Source organism: Penicillium brevicompactum, assembly GCF_028827555.1.
Source record: "Penicillium brevicompactum strain IBT 35665 chromosome Unknown utg000006l_segment0_segment0, whole genome shotgun sequence".
Lineage (NCBI taxonomy): Eukaryota > Fungi > Ascomycota > Eurotiomycetes > Eurotiales > Aspergillaceae > Penicillium > Penicillium brevicompactum.
The window spans coordinates 5,852,672-5,874,130 of record NW_026623209.1 but is presented as its reverse complement, the minus strand read 5'-3'; the positions used below and the strand labels follow the sequence as shown (position 1 = coordinate 5,874,130).

The 21,459-nt window shown below is 51.6% G+C and overlaps 9 protein-coding genes across 9 annotated transcripts; 3 read left to right on the top strand and 6 right to left on the bottom strand.

The window, feature by feature from the left end:
* Positions 1–73: 73 nt before the first annotated feature.
* Positions 74–3,171, bottom strand: N7506_010439 (WD40 repeat domain-containing protein; the record flags this gene model as incomplete). Its single annotated transcript, XM_056959732.1, has 5 exons — positions 74–1,726; positions 1,781–2,336; positions 2,514–2,668; positions 2,792–2,955; positions 3,105–3,171. The coding sequence occupies 5 exons, from the start codon at positions 3,169–3,171 to the stop codon at positions 74–76; spliced, it is 2,595 nt and encodes an 864-aa protein (XP_056809122.1).
* A 259-nt stretch (positions 3,172–3,430) lies between these two features.
* N7506_010438 (2-oxo-4-hydroxy-4-carboxy-5-ureidoimidazoline decarboxylase) lies at positions 3,431–4,080 on the bottom strand (the record flags this gene model as incomplete). The annotated part of the gene is made up of 3 exons (XM_056959731.1): positions 3,431–3,484; positions 3,539–3,638; positions 3,686–4,080. 3 exons carry the CDS (start codon positions 4,078–4,080, stop codon positions 3,431–3,433), a joined length of 549 nt encoding a protein of 182 aa, XP_056809121.1.
* A 794-nt stretch (positions 4,081–4,874) lies between these two features.
* N7506_010437 (uncharacterized protein) lies at positions 4,875–8,617 on the top strand (the record flags this gene model as incomplete). The annotated part of the gene is made up of 4 exons (XM_056959730.1): positions 4,875–4,948; positions 5,036–5,136; positions 5,270–8,521; positions 8,583–8,617. 4 exons carry the CDS (start codon positions 4,875–4,877, stop codon positions 8,615–8,617), a joined length of 3,462 nt encoding a protein of 1,153 aa, XP_056809120.1.
* Positions 8,618–10,031: 1,414 nt separating this feature from the next.
* N7506_010436 (uncharacterized protein) lies at positions 10,032–12,099 on the bottom strand (the record flags this gene model as incomplete). Its single annotated transcript, XM_056959729.1, has 4 exons — positions 10,032–11,291; positions 11,347–11,505; positions 11,572–11,831; positions 11,895–12,099. The coding sequence occupies 4 exons, from the start codon at positions 12,097–12,099 to the stop codon at positions 10,032–10,034; spliced, it is 1,884 nt and encodes a 627-aa protein (XP_056809119.1).
* Positions 12,100–13,299: 1,200 nt separating this feature from the next.
* N7506_010435 (pseudouridine synthase PUS4) lies at positions 13,300–14,576 on the top strand (the record flags this gene model as incomplete). The annotated part of the gene is made up of 2 exons (XM_056959728.1): positions 13,300–13,372; positions 13,420–14,576. The coding sequence occupies 2 exons, from the start codon at positions 13,300–13,302 to the stop codon at positions 14,574–14,576; spliced, it is 1,230 nt and encodes a 409-aa protein (XP_056809118.1).
* A 383-nt stretch (positions 14,577–14,959) lies between these two features.
* N7506_010434 (EBP2 family rRNA-processing protein) lies at positions 14,960–16,064 on the bottom strand (the record flags this gene model as incomplete). Its single annotated transcript, XM_056959727.1, has 2 exons — positions 14,960–15,237; positions 15,299–16,064. 2 exons carry the CDS (start codon positions 16,062–16,064, stop codon positions 14,960–14,962), a joined length of 1,044 nt encoding a protein of 347 aa, XP_056809117.1.
* Positions 16,065–16,356: 292 nt separating this feature from the next.
* Positions 16,357–16,734, top strand: N7506_010433 (heat shock factor-binding 1 family protein; the record flags this gene model as incomplete). Its single annotated transcript, XM_056959726.1, has 3 exons — positions 16,357–16,419; positions 16,481–16,580; positions 16,652–16,734. The coding sequence occupies 3 exons, from the start codon at positions 16,357–16,359 to the stop codon at positions 16,732–16,734; spliced, it is 246 nt and encodes an 81-aa protein (XP_056809116.1).
* Positions 16,735–17,287: 553 nt separating this feature from the next.
* N7506_010432 (protein disulfide isomerase family protein) lies at positions 17,288–18,449 on the bottom strand (the record flags this gene model as incomplete). Its single annotated transcript, XM_056959725.1, has 2 exons — positions 17,288–17,862; positions 17,927–18,449. 2 exons carry the CDS (start codon positions 18,447–18,449, stop codon positions 17,288–17,290), a joined length of 1,098 nt encoding a protein of 365 aa, XP_056809115.1.
* A 376-nt stretch (positions 18,450–18,825) lies between these two features.
* N7506_010431 (MKT1 family protein) lies at positions 18,826–21,380 on the bottom strand (the record flags this gene model as incomplete). The annotated part of the gene is made up of 6 exons (XM_056959724.1): positions 18,826–18,915; positions 18,966–19,158; positions 19,217–19,695; positions 19,746–20,675; positions 20,740–21,320; positions 21,374–21,380. 6 exons carry the CDS (start codon positions 21,378–21,380, stop codon positions 18,826–18,828), a joined length of 2,280 nt encoding a protein of 759 aa, XP_056809114.1.
* Positions 21,381–21,459: the final 79 nt, after the last annotated feature.

Below are 21,459 nucleotides of genomic sequence, written 5' to 3'. Positions count from 1 at the left end.
GAACAAATCAAATTCTGCTTCCCATCCCTCCCCTTGACGCTGCGGAAGTTCGTACCGCGACACTTGTCACATTTCAGCACATCATCTCACATTTCAGCACATCATCTTCCGGCTCACCCACCGACGAGTAATCACTGCTCAAGACACTGCCCGCGGTACTCATCTTTCGTTCCCGCGAGGTGATACTATCCGGACTAAGCAAGTCATTCGACTTTCGCGAGCGCATCGCGAGAGCATCGTGCGTAATCTTGTTCCAGTACGCATAACTGCGATCACCTTGCAGCCAGAGAGGGTTGTCTTTCGCTTTGCCGCTAATCAAGAGCTCGGCTGAAGTTGAAGGGACTTCGTTCGAAGCCGGAACCTTGGTGTTCTGCGAGGTATCTATGCTTGGACGATTCTGATTCTCCACGCGGGATCTGCGCGGCGAAGCAGGCGGAGATGTCGTTAGTGCAGAGAGGGACTCTTGTGGGGCTAGGCTTGACGGGCGGGATAGTCGGAAGGTGGCGTTGCGGTGTTGAGGGGAGGGGCTGCGGGTTCGGAGGCCCGTACGGGATCCGTCGGTGGATGAGCGGCCGCGGACGACGGAATTGCGCCATGAAATGATGCGTTCCGAGGGTGTCTTGTGGGAGTCTTTGCCTACTGAAGAGGCGAGGCTGTGGCGGCCGGAGTTTGTGCGGCGGAGGATTCGGCGCGAAATGCTGGAGTTGGCGTTCCAGTTCTCGTAGCGGCGCCGATGGTAGGCGCAGTCTTGTCGGAGGACTTTGATTCGGCCGGAGTAGTCGGCTATCACAATGATATTGCCATCTGGGTGTTTCGAGCGGGAGAGGTAGGCGGGAGACTCGTGGGCCATCTTGCTGATAATTGATAGACGGGGCGCTGACGCCGAGCGCTTGTGCGTGTTTCCGTTACCTTTGGACGAGGCTGCTTCCTTTGGTGGCTCTCCTGACTCTGGGCCGAGGAGGGCGACTGGGGGTGGATTGCAGATGTCGAAGATGGGGTCTTCGGATAATGCCAGCGCTTGTTTGGTTTGCGTGGGTGCCGTGATCGCGGCTGTCACTATGGCAGATTGAGTCTCGAATACTTCCACGGATCGTTTTTCAGAGTCTCCCTCAACTGCCCCTATGGGCCACACATAGGCCCTGCGGTCCTCACTGCCACATATGATGTGTCTGCCATCATCGGTGAAAGTCGCTCTGATCTGACTGCAGGTGTTCTCGTTGCCACGAAACTTGGCTTCGAGTGATCGGTCCTGGAAGTTATACATCCGGATTCGGGAGTCATTGCTGGTGACCAATACTTTGATATCGCCTTGGGGGTCGTTTGAAGGTACCGACATTGTGTCAATTCCGGTGATTTTACTGCCCTTCGCATTGCGGCCCCTGGCTGATCGTACATGGATTTGAGATGATACCTTCAAACCCTCGGTATCGTAGATGGTGAGCATGCCGTTGAGACACCCAGCAATAGAGTATCGGCCATCTGGGGTGAAAGCCACTGCAGTGACCATGTCAGGCACAGCAGTGACGAAAGCCACGCTTTTATCAGGGATACTCCACAAACGCAGTTTTGTGTCAAGAGACCCAGCAAGGAAGAACCTGTCGTCACGCGGGTGGAACTGAATCGAGGTCACGAAGTCGCTGTGCTGGAAACAACAGAGACACTCCGAGCGAGAGATGTGCCAAAGTCGGACTGTTTTGTCCATCGACGAGGAGAGAAGAAAGTTATTCTGAATTACAGTTAGCAAGACTTTTCCTCTCCAATGCTATCCTTTTGCGCATACTTTACTCCAACTCAAGTCCAATATGCTCCCTGTGTGTCCCTCGTATACCCGAATAGGGTCTTTTTTGAAAACAGGAGCATTCAATTGGGGAATGTCTTGCGCATCTACGGGGGTTGCCTCATCATCTGCAAGATAATCTTCGCGTTCCTCTGGTGTCGATATGACTGACCAGACTCGGACCTTCCGGTCTTGACCTGCGGCTGCCAAATACTTGCCGTCTTTGGAGAATACAAGAGCCCAGACAGCCTTTCCGGTATTATCGCCATTGGGCGCCAGGGCAGATGATGTGGATATCCGTCTATCTGCGACTTTCTGCGGCGGAACACCCTCCAGTTCCTGTGCGAGGAACACACGATTGAAAGTCTTCTCTTTCTTATGATGAGCTCGCACCTTCAGGTATTTCGATGGAGCAGGATGTCGAGGGATGAAGCCGATCGGATGAGAAGTGTCGACAGACATGCGGTTCGCCTCAGGTTCCGATACCTCATCCTCCGTCTCCGAGGCTTGGTCCTTCTTCTTGTTTCCAATGATTCGACTGAGGAAAGATACACCTTTTCTATAGCGGGGTTGAACGCAGTGAGTGTCAGTTGCTGTAAAATCTGGCTGCCGAACGATTCCTGGTGGTTCTAAAGCGGACCATGCGGGGAGGCGCAACGGAAGGTATCGCTGACGTCCAGCAAGGCACACACGGTCGTCGCTGAATCCAGAACATGGCAAAATTTTGAAAACTCACTTCTTCTCTTTGGGGGCCTTTGAGATAGACGATGAATCACCGGTGCTCTTCTCGGGCTGGCTGTATTCCGAACCCACGGCCTCTGCCTCGTATGATGCTTTCCCCCATAATTTCAAAGGAATAGATTTCTGGGTATTGGTGCGTTGGATAATGTGCTACAATGACAGTAGGGCACGGTCCTCGTCAGCTCCAGCTCTTGCAGCGTATCCAGCGAGCGATTGCAGCAAACACATGACTCGGTCTCAACCCCGTCCACGGCTGCGGCTGGAGATTCTCACCTGCGACAACGGGTCAATAGCACTTGATTCGGTCTTGGTCCCCTGGAGAGTATTCGACGTGGATTCTCGTATAGGTGCCCCCGTGGCCGGTGGGCGCCGAGTGTTCCGCTGGGTATCTTGTAAACTATTACTCGAGCCCGATGCGACATCCGATGTGGCCGAACCTGGTAACCCGGTCAGCATATTTCTTGGTTGGTATGCCCTTGGGGATTGTTTCCCCCTTCTCGCGCAGCTTCTGATAGGCGGCCAATGCTACAGGGACAGCGAAAAATTCTTGGGCCGTATCGAAATCACAGGATTCATATGCACGTACCGGGGAATGTCGCCGCGCGCGGGGACTCTATCGCGTTTGCGACTTGGAGATTGTTTCCCTCCGCCATGTCGCGTTCAGTGTCATGATATAAAGACAAGAGGGAAAAAGAGGGTATCTACGTCGCGAAGGAAGAGAGCGGCAAAGACCGGATAGCGGGCAGATGACATCAAATGGGGGCGAGTGGAGCAGACCCTACTTCCGTTTTTTTGCTATGAAACATCCCTCTTCTAGTGCTTGGCGAGCTTATGTGGGCTTATTCGGCTTGATATATATTGCATTTGGTCTTGATTCATGGTGCTTCTACTATTTTACTAATGATGATACAATTAAATGCGCGACTGCAGCTTTCTCGCGCGGTCTTTGGCAATGTCACACATGCCCTAACAGAGTCAGCACTATGAAGCGTCTAAAACAACATCGGACTCGGACTTTACCTGGATCGTCTCTGTAATCTCACGCGCCTCATCGCCACGTTCGATACGTTGGCGCATTTCCACCATGATCAAGTCACGACTCCGGCCGTTGACAAACGTACTATCAAGGTCAGTATTCGTATTCGGATAACGTCGCATACCACATACACAAAGCGCAAGCCAGGGAATCTCTGCTCGTATTCCACATTCAATGCGCTTAATTTTTCCGCCTGTTCCTCTGCACCGGTGTTTAATTGGGCCTGTTCCTTCTTGCTCAGCTCGCTCAAATGCTCCGGATTGGCTGGGGCCCGGCCAAGCCGCGGGTGCGAGCCAAGAATGCCAAAAAGCACGTTTCGGTCTGTCGGGGAATTTGGGGCGGAGAGTGCAGACATGCGACCCCCTACCGCGTCGATGAGCGCCGTGTAGGAAGGGAAGGTCTGGGCCAGTACGGGGATCATCAACTGGTGGAGCTCTGGTGATGGCTCAAATAGCGTATCGAGTACCCGAAGTTGGGCTTCCCGAGGTAGCGAAGGGATCGTCGATAGTGAAGGAAGGTCGGCCATGTCGTCGTCAGCCGTCAATTCGTCAGTTCGTGAGTTTCACGAAACCCCGAAGGGAATCCATGACATTAAGTAGTTTGTCCCACCATCGGGGGACTCCGATGCGGTTGGCGGGGGCGGAGAGCGGCGGGACGATAGGAGAAGTATATAACGTCTTGAGTTTGCATAAAACTCAAGTATACAGCAGAAACCTTCCAGAGTTGGTATACCACTTGACCACTACCCTCTGCTATACAGCTAAGTCTACTCCGTACCAGTCTACTCCATTGAGCTCTATCAATTCCAAGGTTTCAAGGTTCCTGCATCAAATTCCTTCAAGTACTTTGGAATAGGTTACATCAAATACAACAATTATCCTTGAATTTCTCCAGATCTATACAATTCCAATGAGATCATGCATTCCAGACGGTGTGCAACATTGTCCGTACTCGTACAGCCAACAGCCAACAGGATACAATGCTATAAAGAGGACCGATTCCGAGCTCCGCGTTTCAGAATGACAAGTTAAATTGGGATAACCGCAAAGGTGGAGCGATCCCGAACGAATGAAACCCACTGACCCCCTGAAAGAGGTTCGTGGCTCCAGCTGCAGCGAAATAATTGAACTGCATGGAAGAAAAAGAAAAAAGAAAAAAGAAAAAAATCGGAGTTCCCTTCGCGATCTTTGAGATCCGATCCAAACTTTAGTTGGCCTAACCGCTCTCCACTCGGCCAGGCGTCTTTTCCCTCCTTTCTCTCCTCCCCCCCTCAACCACTTCGGCTGTGTGCCTGCGGTTGTCCTCCATGCCGCTCTCATCATGTCTTTGAATGGGCTCGATACTGGCCCCGTCGTCGAAGCCTACCAGGGTGCCCTGGCCGACGCGGGTGGGTGGTAAGTGCTTGGCCCCTTTTGCGCCCAGTGTTTCAACACGACATGATAGATAGAAAATAGATCTCTGACATGACTTCTCTGTTTCAGGTTACTACTGCACTATATTGCAAGAGATGAAGTCACCCTCTTCGCACGAGGCACCGGTGGGGTGCCAGAAATTCGAAATGCCATTGAGGGATATGAGGAATGTTCCCCCTCTACGGCTTCCTCCAATATCGGCGCCGGAAAGTGATCATTCGTTACATGCCTGAGGGGCTATCTCGCCTCATACTAGGTACGTCGTCCCGGACTATCCCACGGCATGGGTCTAATGTGTCACAGCTCGGAGCAATGTTCAATTCCATTCCGTTACCGATAAGTTCACGCCAAACGACACCGTGCTCCCTCTATCCAAAGCCTCCGATCTCACCGAAAGTGCCTTGTCATCAGCGTGTCTTCTTCACACGGCCTCTACCTCGATTACCTCCTCTTCGAGCTCCCTCCGCCGCCGCCGATTGATGGAAATCACGGAAGATGCAGAGGAAAATGGCACAAAAGAGGAGACCACCAAACCCGCGCCACCACCTCCCCAACCAGAGGCCCGTGAAAGATCAGAGAGCATCAGATCGGAAGCTACCCTAGTGCCGCCAAGTGAACCTCCAGTTGAACCTCGGGTTGAACCTCGGGTTGAACTACCCCCGACATCACCAGAAAGCGAACAAGCGTCAATTGACTTCCAGCCACCCCCATCACGGGCTAGCTCCAGGGCTGCGACCTCCCCAGTGAGTCCCAGTGAATCGCAGCCGGCCGCAATGTCCCCCAAGTCCATGGATTCAAGTCGTTCAAGCTCGAGATCCAGGTACCGAAACATCTTGGATGAATTTCCGCGTCCTTCAGAGGAGGCCCGGATGTCAACACAGTCTGCCCGCCCGACCATTCAAGAATTGGAACGGGCCGCTGGCTTCACCCCAAAGGTCAAGCTAGGGCCTCGGCCATCCGTAGATAGCAGTGGAAGGCCTCGCACATCTGGCAGTACTCGGAATCAGGATCAGCGACCTGTCGCGTCTCTGCCAACCAACATGCGCTCTTCCTCCGTTCGGAGGTCAAATGGCGATGTCCCCCGGCCACGGTCTCAGGGGAGTACATTTGCAACTAAACCTACTAGTCGTGTTCCGCCGGTTCCACCCCTCCTGGTCCCACCGCCGTCTATCCCTATTTCCAGGCCCCAGCTTTCCCCTGGAGCTAAGTCATTAGGGGCGCTGTCATCTTCTTCGGGCCTAACTCCCGAAAAAGAACGTTTGATGAAAGCTTTACAACAGCGAAAGAAGAATATGGCCAAGCGCGCGGAAGAAACAAAGAAGAAGCAGGCTTCCGAGAAAGAGCAGTCCAAGCCCCAAACGCTTGTTTCCAAGGATGAAGAGGAAAATAAGGAAAATATCATTATTCAGTACGCGGAACCTGAATTAGAGATACCCAAACCAGAGACAGTTCTGCAAGATCAACCTGAGGTTCCCTCCATACCTTTAGGCTCCGTCGCCGAACCTGTTCCTGAGCCACTCGGCGAGCCTGCCCCTGAACCAGCCCCAAAGCCTATTTTGGAGGCTGCTCCTGTGGCTGTTGTTGAGCCAGCTACCGATCCCATTGTTGAACGGGCCTCTACACCTGCCCTCGAATCACCATCTGAGCCTGTCTCAAACACTGAACAGGAGCAGACTGCGCAGTCTCTCGAAACACCTCAGCCAGAGCCGACCGATGACGTTTCTCCTGCCAGCACCGAGGTTCCGCCCTCGCCACCCTCCTCGAATCCCACTTTCGACACCCCCTCCCTGGTCGAAGGTGTCAATGAGCCCTCAGAGACCGTCCAGGTGGAGGAAACGCAGGAGGCCCCTGAAGATGAAACGCGCACAGAACACGAGGAACCCGCAATTCCTGACCTTGCCCCACCCACCTTGAATGATGATGTTCCACTCGCAAATGAATCCTCGGACGCCCCGCAATCAGATTCAGACGACGTCCACGGAACACATTTCGAAATCCCACCTGTCACACCCGTGTCCACCGATGAGCCCTTGAATGAATCTGATTCAACTGAAGCCGTCGAGTCTGTGCCCCAACCTGCCACCCCCTCCGTGACCCCGCCAGAAAGCACAGGCACTGAAATCCAGGCTGCCCCTGTCTCCGCTCCGGTCTGCCCAAGCCCGTCAGAGGAATCGGCGCCTGAATACACATCTACCCCGAAGGGCGAGGCTTTGCCTTTGGACCAAAGACGCAAAGTTCATCTTGAGCCTATTCAAGTGCCTACTCCAGACTATTCCGACGACGACAATCTTCTTTCTGACGACTCATTCATGGAGGAATTGACCTCGGCCACTGTCCAAGAGGCTCGGCCGGTGTCTGTTAAGTCCCCCAACGGCGGCGATCAAACTTGGAAGAATTCTCGCGCGGTCTCAAGCCCCTATTCCATGGGGTCACCATCAGCCGCGCAAACGCTCGCAGTGGGTCGATCGGTATCTAGTCCCTACTCGGAAAATGGACCGCCTACACCAGTTCTAATGGCAAAGAAGATCAACGTCTCTTCTGGGATCTCCAGCCGTATCAAGGCTCTTGAAAAGTTTTCAAGCCGCGAGGGAACTCCCATGAGTGCCAGTCCCGCCCCGAGCGCCCCATCGGCTTCTTCCTCCTTCGAGAACCTGCGCAAACGCGCATCTATCTCTTTGCCCAGTGGCAGCGAGGATATCACCCCACCGGGGACCATGCATTCTGCCCACACCCCCGACAGCTTCAACCACCATGATCGCCGAGTTTCCGTTGACGCCATGCGTCGTGCCAACTCGGTTTCCGTCACTGCTCGGATTGTCCGTGATGCTGATCTCTCTCCCGGGTCATCTGGGCTCGAGCCCTCCGAGTCCGATGTTCTCAACCTCCAAGCTAGTCCCCTGACTGTAGAGCATGAGACTCCATCACCCCAGGCTTCCAATGCCGAGCTCGCCAGCCGGGCCCAAGACCGAAGCATGTCAATGTCATCCAACGGATCCGGTCGTCAAACAACTTCTCGCCCGGGAAGTCGTCTTTCCATCTCCTCGCGTCCTCCTACGGGAGAAACAATGAATTCCACTTCACCCACGTCCGAAGACAAGCGCGGGTCGCGCGCCTCCCGCCTCATGCGCCGGGTATCATCGATTACATCCACGTCTCGTCGCAGCATCATCGGCGCTCTCAGCTCACCAGTCAAGGAAGAGGAGTACGCTCCAACCTTCGCAAACGGCTCCACCGACGCAGCCGGTTCAACCGACTCGCGCACTTCGGAGCCTGTTGACATCGGCGAGGTGAATGTTCAGTTCCCCGAAACACTCCTTTGGAAGCGCCGGGTCATGCGCATTGACGAAAGTGGATACGTGGTGCTCACTCCGGGTACCAACGATGCCACTGCTCGAAACATGACCAAGCGCTACCATCTCACTGAATTCCGCACACCTTGTCTGCCCGACGAGGACATGCAAGAATTGCCGAACAGCATCTTGCTGGACTTTTTGGACGGAAATACGCTCCAGTGTGCTTGTGAATCTCGACAAGGCCAGGCCTCTGCTCTGCATGGTAAGTACTTTGAATGTCACAAATTGGCCGAGAAACATCTAGCTAACATTGGAATCCGCAGCTCTGATTGAAGCACACAGTGCCCACAAGAAATAAACATCGGTCAAGAACAGGAATTCTTGCTCCCAACATCTTTCACTTCCATTTTCACTCCCTTGGTTGGCTCTTCTGCCTTCTTTTCTTTTCTTTCCACTACACATTACACACCTCGCATCTTGCATAGCTTTTCTTGTCTCATCTGGACGGGAACAATCCCCGCCTCCCTCCTTCGGCACTTGTTTTCCTATATCTCTTCAACCTCCTCAAACTTCCTGTATCTTTATCTACTCCCTTGCGCGTATGTGCTGTGTGATATATGTGACATGTTCTTGGTATACCCCGAAAAACTTCACTTCTCTTTTTTCTCTTTGACAATACCAATTTACATCCGATCACTGTGTGTCAAATACACTTTTGGCCTTTTCTGTACACATCTCCGTATATTTTCTCGTCTCCGGGAGTGGGTGGGGCCTCGGCGCCGCTGGCGCTAAATAACTTTGTATCGCTTTGCTTCTTGATCGCTCCTTCCAAAATCAAATTGTCCTACCTCTCTCCCATCAATTGGCAAGATGGCCGAGTTGGTCTAAGGCGTCAGGTTAAGGTCCACCTTAACTCAATAACTGTTTCCAGTTTCCTGATCTACGTTTGTAGGCGTGGGTTCAAATCCCACTCTTGTCATTTCTTTTTTTTCGATCGGTGCAGCCATAGGTGGTGTTCTTTTTAAAGTGTTGAAATGACCCCGTGCAAATATTTAACGCTTCTCGAAATCCCGCCTATCCATGGATTTTGGTACCCAAATGTCTATGAACAAATGGACAGTCTCAAGGTCGATGAAAAGAACTAGACAATACCTCCCAAACTTTCAGCCTTGAAATGCTGTTATATATCCTCAATTCTGGGCCATGGAGGTTAACAGTGCTGAACAAGTAGACAGTTTGGCTGAATTTGGTCCATCTATTGTGTACAGCCCTGGAGCTACTTCCAGGGTTGGATTAAGATCCGTACCTTAGACACAGGAGCCTACATATACAGCTGATAATCTCAAGTATCATGCAAAACAACGTTGCACTCTGATTTTTCTGAATCAGCAGGGGTATTCCAAAGGTAGCAGAAAATAAGTGCTCAGGTAAATCGCCGGCAGAGCCGCAACCAGATGCGAGATCGCAGATGCTGTAAGAGCATCGCTTGTCAACTCGTCCAAGCCAACCATTCCATATCGCAAAACGCCAGTCCCCCATTTCTTTACACTCCCAACGCCTTTATTTCCCCCAAAACGAGAATGTTCGCCACAAGCCATTACTCTCCAAGGTTGTCTAGGATTCACACTCGAGAAGCAGAACTATGCAAGTAAGCCTGGGTCCGTATAGACTCCCCGTGTCAATTCGTAATTGCCGGATCAACTTTTCCAAATGTCCATGTAAGTCGTGAGTGTCCGTTGTAATCAACGTAAAATGAGTTCGTGAGAGTGAAATCAAGAGTCGCCATTTGCAAGATGCTCAAGATCGTCAAGCTCGTCATCTTCTTCATCTTGGTCTTGATCTTCTTCGTTGAATTCAAGATTGGGCTGCTCTGTTTCGGGGATGGACTTCGCTTCGTCCCCGGCGTCCTGGCTCGGGACAATGCCGTTTTCCTTAGGTCTGGCATAGAACTCGGGGAACGCGGTACGCATCGTCTGTACATGCTGGTCAAGGACATACTGCATGAGATTGCTGACAGGCAAAGCAGAATGCATGCGTTTCTCCTGCTCCATCAGCTCGATCTTCATTTGTGTCTCCCAGTCATGCTCGCCGGCGTGCTTTCCAATTAGCTGCCGACGCTCCTCTCCATCATCCATCGAAAACACAGTATTGCACCCGGGCATGCGACATGCCCATGGGCCAGATAAATCTAGCTGGGGCTCTTCAACAGCTTGTGAGATATCGAGTGTTGAATGTTGGTCAGGCTCCGGAGAGGAGAGCTTTTGGCGGGTGACCGAAGAGGACACGGAGGGGGTTTGGAGTCTATCTTTGAACAGACTCTTCATTAAAGAGGAGCCAGCGCCACTAGAGGCTGACAGGAATGAGCGTGCTCGAGGCTTTGTATCGGATAATGGGTCCCTGATCAAATCATGCCCTCGAACTTTGCTGGGCGTTTCAAAATCATCGATATCTTCCATCTCATCTGTATCCTCTTGCTCGTCCTGATCGTTAGATTCAGGTGCTGGCTGGTCATTTGAGGCGTTGCGATTTCTCTTCCCAGTGACTTTTCTAGAGACGGTGGTGACTTTGGGACGAAGTACCGATTTCTGAGTCCGACCAAACCGTTCGTCTTCACTTGATTCATCTGCCGTAGTGAGAGGGGTGAGAAGAGCACGCGGCAGGGGGGCTGATTTTGAGGCGGCATTGGTGAGTTCGCGGTGGATGACATAACGAGACCATCTAAAGCCAGGCGCATCTTCTTCGTCCATTAATTCCAGCACAGCATTAGCTCTGGCTGATATGATCTTCTGGGCGTCTTCGTTGCTAAACGAAAAGCGTTCCGCTAAGCGTTCGGTAAGGAGATCAAGGTGGAGTCGACGCTTTGCCAAGTGGCCTTCTTCTTTCAGATTCCCCAGTAATTGGTAAATTGCAGTCGTCTGTGAACCCGAGACTGCATCTGGGTTATGCCGGGGAGTAGTAACCTCGGGTTCATCATTGGCTTCGCTCTCCTCGGCCGAGGGAGAGAACTCTTTCATAAGTCGGTTGTAATCATCCTAAAGTTTGTCAGAATGTGTATAGCGTGTATTGGGCAAATATTGCTTCACTAACATTGAATTGACGTCGGAGGTGAACGAAAACACTTGTTTTCGTCCATTCCACGCCTGCCTCGCCCTGTATCATGCAGCGCAACAAGAAGGGAGCATGAGTCTCGAAAATCTCGGCTGCTTCTTCTCGAGTTTCGCATGAGCCATATGAGTGATAGGTGTACTAAGCACAGTCAATACCGCCGCTCGGGGCTTTGTACCCAATGGAACAATTCGAAAGGTAGCTTACTTGTTCACAGAGATTCCGAAAAGACGGATTGGGTTGTTTCTTGCCATGTTGGTGCTTGTCGACCAAAAAATAAAGCATATCAATGGCCTGGACCATGCGGTTGTATGTGGGTTGGAAGCCCTTGGCCGGGGAAATGATATCGTACCAGCCCGCCTTGCCGGCTACCCACAGCTCGATGCTTTTATCCTCGGTCTGGCCGTAGGCATAATGTGTAACTTCGTCGATGATGATGCGCTTTGGAGGGTTGTCGGGTTTGAGCACTAAGGTAAGGTAGCTGATTAGCAATCTGGTTGATAACGAACTGTAACTGAACCGATACGTACATAAGTGTTGATGTGTCTCAGGAAGCTGCTCCAAACTGCCGATCACCTGCACTGGATTTTGTTCTGTGGCATCGAGTAGATTGGCATAGTGCTTTTTCCCTGGCTTCATGACCTTGACCTCAGTCAGGCCAAACTCCCACCAATCGTTCTCATCGGTGAGGGAGGCATCGGTGGGAGCAAGGACGGTTTCTTCGCGGGACGTCATGGTGGAATTGGCATTTTGGGTGCCACGGAAGATGTGGAAGGAGGTTTGAGGAGCTGAATGAGAGTGACTGATAGAATGAGAAGGAGAAGAGGGGTCCCTAGAGTGGAATCTCGAAGGTGTTGACAGTCGCAGTCATCGATCGCCGGTAAATTACAGATACACCCATTACCATTAATTACATGGAGCTCGTGTCTGCCCAGGTGATCCCGGTCGATCACGTGCCTGTTATATAATCACATATGACCTCCAGGGCTTGAAATATCGTTGTGTCCCATAAGGGGATTTGTGGTCCTTAGAAATAGTGAATATCAGTTCCGCTACACAGGTACCTATCGCCATCGCCTGCGGCGTTCGAATTGACCTATAAATAACGTTCAGTTGGGGTTCAGAGCATGCAAGGTCAGCATAATTGAGATAATCTCCGTATAAGGCAAGCCAATCACAATGTTCTATTCAATACTCCGAATATCCACGGATTGATTTGGACTTCTATCCAACGGGATCACTCAATGAAATCATATAAGTGCTCTTTATATTTTAAGCTAGTAACAGTTTTGTTCGGATCAAATCGCACTTCCAAGGCCGTTCAGGAGCACTACCTAGAGTATCCGTGGGCGTTCAATCGCCGTTGAGGAGTATCAGGTCAATTAAATCGTTTGGTTCAATAATCTTTCATATCATACATTCTGAAAGTCTCGTCATTCTCTCTTGACCAAGCTCTTAAAGTTAGCCCAGCGTACGATTTCGCGAAAAACAGGAGATGTTCAGCGGCTGATGTGGGGAATTCTATCCCAGCACTTCTGGGTGTCAATGTATTTTATTGAGACTATAAGCACTCTTTGATATTGGTGCTAACCTGAGCAAGGCATCCGGATGGGTTAGCTAGAGAACAACGGTTATGATCGAGACTTTAACTCATATACATTGACTGGCCAAGCAGTGTACTCCGTACAAGGTAGGGTAAAAGGCCTGCAATGCTTGGAACTCAAGAATTCCGATTTGACGATTCTCTCCATTGTATATAGAAACAGGATAATGCCGTATCTCGAATAAATATTGAACGTACAAAGACCTTGAATGTGATCAGTAGCTTTCAGAGTATACGGAGGACGTCCAAGAACGCTATAGTCTGCCAAGGCGGAACCGATCTCTACCACATTATCTTTTTTCCAACTTTAGATTAACTCTCACCTTGTCCAGATGACATTTCCGAAAGGCTTCCGACTTTTTCGCACCACAATGTCTGGAGAGAAGATTCGCGAGGGCGTTTTCGGTAAATACTGGCTTCGAATCCCGCAAGACTCAAGCTGACTTCTTTAGCCGTCCACAAGCCCCAGGGCGTCACCTCCGCCGATGTGATCCGCAACCTGCAGAAGCACTTCAACCCCTCAAAGACCTTCAAACCTTGGTTAGAAGAAGAGCGCGAGCGCCGTAATCGCGAAAGTGGATTCCAGCGCAAACGTCGCCGCCACCAACGCCTAGAGGTCAAGATCGGCCACGGCGGTACCCTCGACCCGCTCGCGACAGGTGTGCTCATCACCGGTATTGGAAAAGGCACAAAATCGCTTCAGGACTTCCTGTCATGCACGAAAAGCTACGAGACCGTTGTGACCTTCGGCGCCGAGACCGATACCTACGATTGCCTTGGAAAGGTTGTGCGCCGCGCGCCTTGCGAGCACATTACACGTGAATCCGTTGAGAAGGCATTGGCACAGTTCCGTGGAAATATTATGCAGCAGCCGCCAATCTTTTCGGCTCTGCGGGTCAATGGAAAGAAGCTATATGAATATGCGCGTGAGGGCAAGCTACCTCCGGTGGAGATCAAGCACCGCCCGGTCGAGGTCTTGGAGATGGAGATCATGGAGTGGTTTGAGCCTGGTACACACAATTTCCAATTGCCAAAGGAGGAGATGACCGGCGACGAGAAGGCTGTTGTTGAGAAAATTCTCGATCAAGGAGCTGCGACGCCCGCCGTGACCGCAGGTGAAGCCGCGAAGGAAGTTCCCGAGGTTTCATCCACCAAGCGCAAGTCGCCACCTCCAGCCGATGAGGTGAAGGATGAAAGTGCGGAAGCACCCAAGAAACAGAAGGTTTCAGAGACTGAAGCGGCGCCCGCGGCATCGGAACCCAGTGCCCCCGAGCCTGCTTCAGCTGAGCCCACCGAACAGCCCGAACAGCCCAAGTCTCAAACCCCGGCTGTCAAGATTAAGATGACCGTTACATCGGGCTTTTATGTTCGCTCCCTGGCTCATGATCTGGGTAAAGCTGTCGGCAGTCTAGGCTTGATGAGTGAGCTGGTGCGCAGTCGTCAAGGTGACTTCGAGCTTTCTCCCGAGAAGGTCTTGGAGTACAAGGACCTTGACGCCGGCGAGGAGGTCTGGGCACCCAAGGTGGAGAGGTTCTTGCAGGAATGGGAGCAGAAGAGGATCGCCAAAGCAACTGCTGAGGCTGAGGCTGAGACCGCGACTGAGGGTTGAAGCTGGAAAGTCAACCTTTTTCAAAATCCTCAAAATATTTCACCTTTGTAAATATATCTGTAATATAAAAAAGTCTTAATCAACTGCTTGGGTTTCCAAAGTTATAGCTTGATCTCCCGCCGTGCCCCGAGACAGGTCTAGCCCTGGAGATAGTTCATAGACAGCCTTGAAGAGTGACACCAAGAGAAAAGAGACTACGATTCGCCCAATCTCCGATATTTCCAAGTCATTGACTAGCTCTTGGATCACAGCCCTGGAGGTTTGAAAGAGGTAAGAAATCAGAAACTGCCATTTTTGGTTATCCAGACCCAGCGAGAAAAAATAATTACATGATGCATGGTACAAATGCAATTGAAACAACATTAACCCTTCATTTCAAGAGCTTAGTTGCGTCCCTTGGCCGCAGTTCTCTTGCTCTTACCGGGGCGCTTTGAGCCACCCTTCATCTTCTTAGCAGAGAAGTTGCTCAGATCACCACTGGACGCAGCGTCACCACTCTTGGAATGGCGCTTCTTGCCTCCGAATCCAAACTTAGCGTCCTTCTTCTGACGCTTACCGCCACCTTCACGACTACGCTTCTCAGGCTGGCTGGCTTCTTCAACGGCAATGTCGAACATGTCCTTGGCGTCATCGGTAGGGGCAGAGCTGTCAGCCTTGCGCTCTGTGGAAACGAGGTTAGCAACTGTCAATCTTGTGTAAGCTCATAGCAGGGTTAAACATACTCTTCTTCAGAGTGTTGATCTTCTCCAACATCTCGCGCTTCTCCTTGTGTCTCTGCTGCAGCTTGGCATTCTGGACCTGCTTGCCGAACTTCTTGAGATCGCGCTGGCGGCGCGCCTCGGCGGCAGCCTTCTTGCCAGCGGCCTCCTCGTAGAGCTTCTTCTTGATCAGGCCCATGTGCTCGTCGTTCTTGACCATCTCCGCGAAGTAGTCACCCGGACGGGTGAAGGGAATACCCTCCTTCTTCAGCAGGCCACGGGCATCGGTAGCGGCAGCCTGGCAGACCTTGTAGAAAGCCAGCTCACGGTTCAGGTCGTCATTGGGGTCTTCGATCTCGATCGGCTCTTTCGAGACTAGCGAGTTGTGCTCTGAGAATGGGGTCTGGGTGCCAATGAAGGAAATGCGCTTGAGGGCGGCGTTGATAGCGGCGGAGTTGTTGATTGTCAGGCGTTGGTGGGGGACGACATCCTCGCGCTCGTCTTCCTCGAGGTCGGAAAGGGGAATGTCTTCTTCCTCTTCCTCCTCTTCACCGTCATCCATTTCCTCGTCCTCGTCGGCTTCTTCTTCTTCTTCTTCGGCCTCGGAGCTGACAGGCTCCTCTTCCTTCTTCTCTTCCTCCACGGCAGGCTTATCCTCGGGAGCAGCAGCGGACTTCTTGCTGGCCTTCTTCTTCTCGGCGGTCTTGATCATTTTCTTCTGCTTCTCAGCGTCAAAGTCCCGGCCCTTGTGGGCGTCGAGAGCCTGGAGGAGCTTGCTTCGCTTGACCATTGTGACTTTCTGTATGATAACAAAAAGTTGAATGGTATTTTTGTGTAGTTGTGAAAGGAATTGAGAGAAAAGAAAGCGACTCGGTATCAAACCCGCATCAGAGAATCCACGGGATTTTTTTGAAATGGCGCCAGTCCTGATTTGGTTAGCGTGACCGATAAGAGCACACTAGGCGATAAAGAGCAATATCTCGGATAAACAGATGATCCGCTTATCGGACTCGGTATCGCCCCAGCCGCCTCATCTCTACATAATGTAGCCTGTCTCTGGACTTAGAGCACATAGTATCAATATGGCTGAAGCTTCCAAGTCCCCATCTCCTCCACCTGAGGTTGAGCCCCTTCTTTCGCAATCGGTATGTGAGTTTCTTAATTGAAACACAACTTTGCATCTGCTGACTCTAGATGATCACCTAGAACTCCGGTTCGCAAGGCCAGCTAAATGCTGCGGTTGATGATCTGCTTAACGAACTCCAAAGCAAATTTGAGAATGTATCCACAGAGCTGTTTGGGAAGTGTATGTTTTCTTCTTCTTATGCATCTGCCTCTTCCGCTATGCATATATGTCAGACTAACCAATGTATGCAGTGGACGACATGACCAAGCGTCTTGATGACCTGGAGGCTTCTTTGGCTGCATCAAACTCCACCACTGCAAGCCCGTCGAAATGAGACTTAGCAGAAAGAGTACTCTCTTTCCACAAGCTAAAGCTTGGCTCCACTTTTTCTCTGCATGGCGTTTCCAAGAGCGTGAGGTCTACATGTTCAACCTGCCCTGCTTTACCCCATACAACATTCTCTGCTTGTTGCTTAACATATGTTAATTTTACGCCGTTTCACATTTGCATGCGTTCAACGGTTGGCTGTATGAGCCCTGGCCTCCCCGCCTGGGTCATAGCGATACTCTATTTCCCTCATCGATACCCAATTATCATCTCAGGTTAAGAAGAATCATAATTCGTATTTTAGTACAAGTTTCATGGTTATCAACTTGGCAATTTCAGAAAGGCTAGATAGAATCAGCAGGTGCTTCCAATGTAGATCTATCAATTCGAAAAAGTGTACATCATCAGACAATAATTCCATAGACAATCTCAATACATTTCCATTGAATCCATGATTCGCAGTGATCCAGCCACTGAACATGTATTCAGTGACAGGAGTTCAAGTCACGATCTCAAAGACAGCTAAAAAGAAAACACCCAAACATAATATCTACAGGCATTTAAAGCTCATCGTGCTTAACATCACCGACAAAGCGGCTGAGGATGTTGCTACGGGAGACAATGTCATCCAGCTTCTCAGGGGCAGAGCCACCCTTAGCCAGGATCTTCTGGAGACGAGTGATCTCCTTGGCGGCGTAGCCCTCGTTCTTGCTGAGCTTTTCGGCAGCCTTAACATAGTACTCAGCGTACTTGTCCTCAAGACCCTTAGCAGCCTTCTTGACCTCAACAGCAAGCTTGTCAAGCTTCTGAGCCGCAACGTGCTCAGACACAATCTTGTCCAGCGCGGCGATGGTACCGGCCACGGCGTCAAGGCCACCACCAGCGGCACGGTGAGTGCCAGCCTTCTGGTTAATGAACTTGACGAAGGCCTCCTCGGAGCGAGCGCCGGAGTAGTTCTCGGGCTCGGTGGAGCCCTTGGGGAAGAACTTGATGGTAGGGTATCCGGTGACGCCCTGTTCCTTGGTCAGGGCACGGGCGTTCTCGGCTTCGGCATCGACCTTGGCGATAACGACGTTGGACTCGCGGGCGTAGTCATTGGCGAGGGACTCCCAGGTGGGGGCGAGGCTCTTGCAGTCTGAAGATCACGGGCAGTTAGTAAACGGAGCATAAGCGGGCGGTTCAATTGGTGAATAACTTACGTCCACACCACGGGGCAGTGAAAGCGACCAGAACATCCTTGTCGGCGCCAACGGTGGTCTTGAAAGAGACGTCGTTGAGGTACTCAACGTTGCTGACCTCTTTCTGGGCGGAACGGGGCTTGATGCCGGTCTTCTCGGTGATGAAGGCGGAGAGACTCTCGATATCACGGCCACCACTGTACTCCTCGGGCTTATCGCTCTTGCCATCGAACCACTTCACGGTAGGGAATCCCTGGACACCGAAGCGCTTGCCCAACGAGCGGTTCTCGTCGGCATCGACCTTGGCGATAGTGACCTTGTCTTCGGCGAAAGCGAAGGTCTGGGCGAGCTCCTCGTAGACTGGAGCAAGGGTCTTGCAGTGGCCACACCAGGGAGCGAAGAACTCAACCAGTGCAGGCTTGCCGGACTTCAGGACGACATCATCGAAGTTGGAGGGGATCAGGTCTTTGACCGCGGAGCTTGCGTTGGCGAAGCCGCTGAGAGCTGTGAGGGCACCGACGAGCAAGAAGCTCAGGCGTGCCATTTTGTATATGATTTTGGGGGGTGATGTGAACTTTGGGGGAGGTAATTGACAAAGAATGGCGGAGACCATACGAGAGCTCGGATGACAAAACAACCCCGAAGAGGCCACTTGGTCCCGCAGATCTCCAACTACTGGACGTCAACAGATGTACTTACTCCGTACGCAGACTACATCGGCCAATAACGTTGGAATTATCACCCATTGAGCATGGGTAGCACCAGACTGCTTTTCTAGATTTTTTTTGGTCCTAATAATAATACACTGGGGAATTACCAGCATGGAATTTCATGGAAATGGGTTGACAGGGACTTCAACAAAGCAAATAGCGAGTTTGAGAGTCGGCATCCCCATCGGATATCGTCAGAAACCGTCCAGATCATCGTCTCGCATTCAACCATTGGTTAGCGTCACTCCAAAGCTTTGCGTCTTTGAACTCCTCGCCCGCCTGCTGCGTGCCTCTATTGACCTGCCTGAAGTTAGCTTTTGTTCAATGTAACGTAGGGCCGGAATACTCACCGCATCCCATAGCTTAAAGGCCAAATCCAAGTTTCCAGTGAAGCTCTCGCTGTGCTGGAACCAATCCTTGCCCTTTGCCTTGGCGTCTGCACGCGCCTCGGGTGAGGTAGAATTTGCCTGAAGAGGCAGGTCATCAAGATAGGTGCGAACCGCAATACCCATTCCGCAATCATTATCATCAATAAATGGAAGCCTGAAAGATTGTTAGAGCGAGTGTTCCGACGAAAAGCCGAGGTTTAGATGGGACATACTTGATTGCCAATTCCGTCCAATCGTCACGATCGCGGTCAGCATCGCCACTTAGGAGCATGCTCGCCAACACAACCTCAACTAAGTTCCTCAATGTAGAGCGAACCTCGGAGATCAATGAACGATAGCAAAGGAGTTGGCGACTCAGCGGACCAGAGTATCCAATGCTCTTATGCTGCAATTTAGCGATGCATGCAAGACGCGAAATTAGCATATTGAAGGTCTTGTCCTCCTCCGACCCTCTCATCGGACCCCCGGATACATGTGAGAACCAGGGCTTGGTGTTCAGAAGACCCAAGCGTAGCATTTCAATAGCGATAAATATGGCCTCTTCGAGTTTGTGCGCAGGGTTAACAGACCTTATGGCATGGGACAGACACTGTCCCCATACAGTAAGGTTGTGCTTGTTATCGACGTATCCGCGAAGCTGCAGGAACCGCCACATGACATTTGATAGAATGTCATTTTGCGAGGTCAGGGCCTATATAAATGTCAGTGATCGGAAATTCGAATATCATGATATTTACTCACTGGTGTCTCCCGGCTGGCAAACGACTTTGAAGCAAATTCAGGATCATTCAAACTCAGTAAAGCAAAACAGAAAGAGCCAGGGTGAACTCGGAGATTCTTGACACTTTCAGGGAAGTTGGCTTCCGAGATTTTCCAGGATTGAATGGTTTCCTTGACTGAAGGGATGCCCTTGAGGTTGATTGATCTTTCCGAGTTCTCATCATACCATGGCCGGATTTGGATAACCTTGGTTTGGTAGAATCGATGAAGCGAGTTTGCTAAAAGACACATAGCTTGGGTGCGTATAGGTGTCAAGATATCACCCACAAGCTGGCGATAGATTTCGGTGTCTTCGGTGCCCAGAGGTAGCGTAATACGGACTTCGCCAGATGTCAAATAGTTTGGTACATCAGCGCCGATGATTCCTTTGGACAGATAGAAGTAGAGCTCCTCAGGAAGCCGCTGTCCGATAAGCTCATGTATGTCTGACGAGGCATTCTCTGGGTCCAAGGGCCCCACGCGACCGTCCTCATCCAAGTAAACATGGTGTTTCACAACCATGTAAGCGCGTTTGTACAAGTCTGTGTACTGGGTGTCCTGGATTCGGCGATCGTCGTCATACTGAGCGCACAATGTCAATGCGCTCCGGCCGGCCGCGTTGAACATTGGAAGTGCATCGCGAATGCTTGGGCTCTTGCCCGGGAAGGCAGGGTTCTCGAAGAGGGGGAAAGATCGGAGGAATGGGGACCCCAAAAGTAAACAGAATTCTAGAAATTGTTCATTTGACAGTCGGCCAAGCTCCTCCTTGCAGGTTTGTTTTGTGATCCAGAAGAATTGTGCGGGCTCGGTGTCAATGCGGGTGATCAGCTTGTCAATATCGAACAAGAGAGCTTCAGATGGGGCATAAATGGCATCGATGACAGGGTTGTTGCCGCTGGCAAGGTAGTAAAGCTATTTGGATAAATTGGTCAGTCTCATGTGACGATTCCCCCGGTGACGATGGCTGGGGACTCACCTGGGCCGCAGCGCTGTAGGGCGCTACGATGAATTCAATATCGTTCTGGGCCAGGATCCGCTGGAAGAATCTAAAAAGGGTCTCCGGGGGTGGGGTTCCTGGGGCATTGCTTGTGTCAGCGGATGTTGGGGGGCTCGTCAGGTTGCGATGGAGTTGGTGGAGGCTCGCCAGCCCGGTCACCAGGTGATCAGAAGGCGGGGAAGAGAGAGGGCTCATACCGGCACTGCTGAAGGCATCAACGACTTGGTCTGCCTGCTGCTGGTCATAGAGATCCCAAGCTTGTTCGAAGGAACGTGACGCTTGGGGTTGCGCGCGCTGTTCTTTTTTGCCAAAGTCTAGGCCATTGAATACGAAGATGCAGCCCACGCCCAGGCTCTGGAAGGCATGGATTTCCTTTTCGATGTTTGCACGTAGAGCGAAAGGGAATCCGCCCAGTGCGCCGAGAAGCGCCTCGCGGGTTGACTGGTTCAAGAGGTGTTGATTGATGTAGTGGGCGGCATCGATACCGATGACAGCGTCTTTCAGGGAGGAGAGGGGTAGGGACTGGGTGCGGCCAACGGCCCATTCGTCAAGGGGACGGACTACATTTGAGTTAGCTGCGATTGCGGTAGTGCGGAGCTCAGGGTATGCGTACTCGGCATGATGAGCGGTCTGTCTCTAGCAGGAAGCACGGCCAACGCCGGACATCAACAATAGAGCAAAGGGGTACAGGCAAGTAAA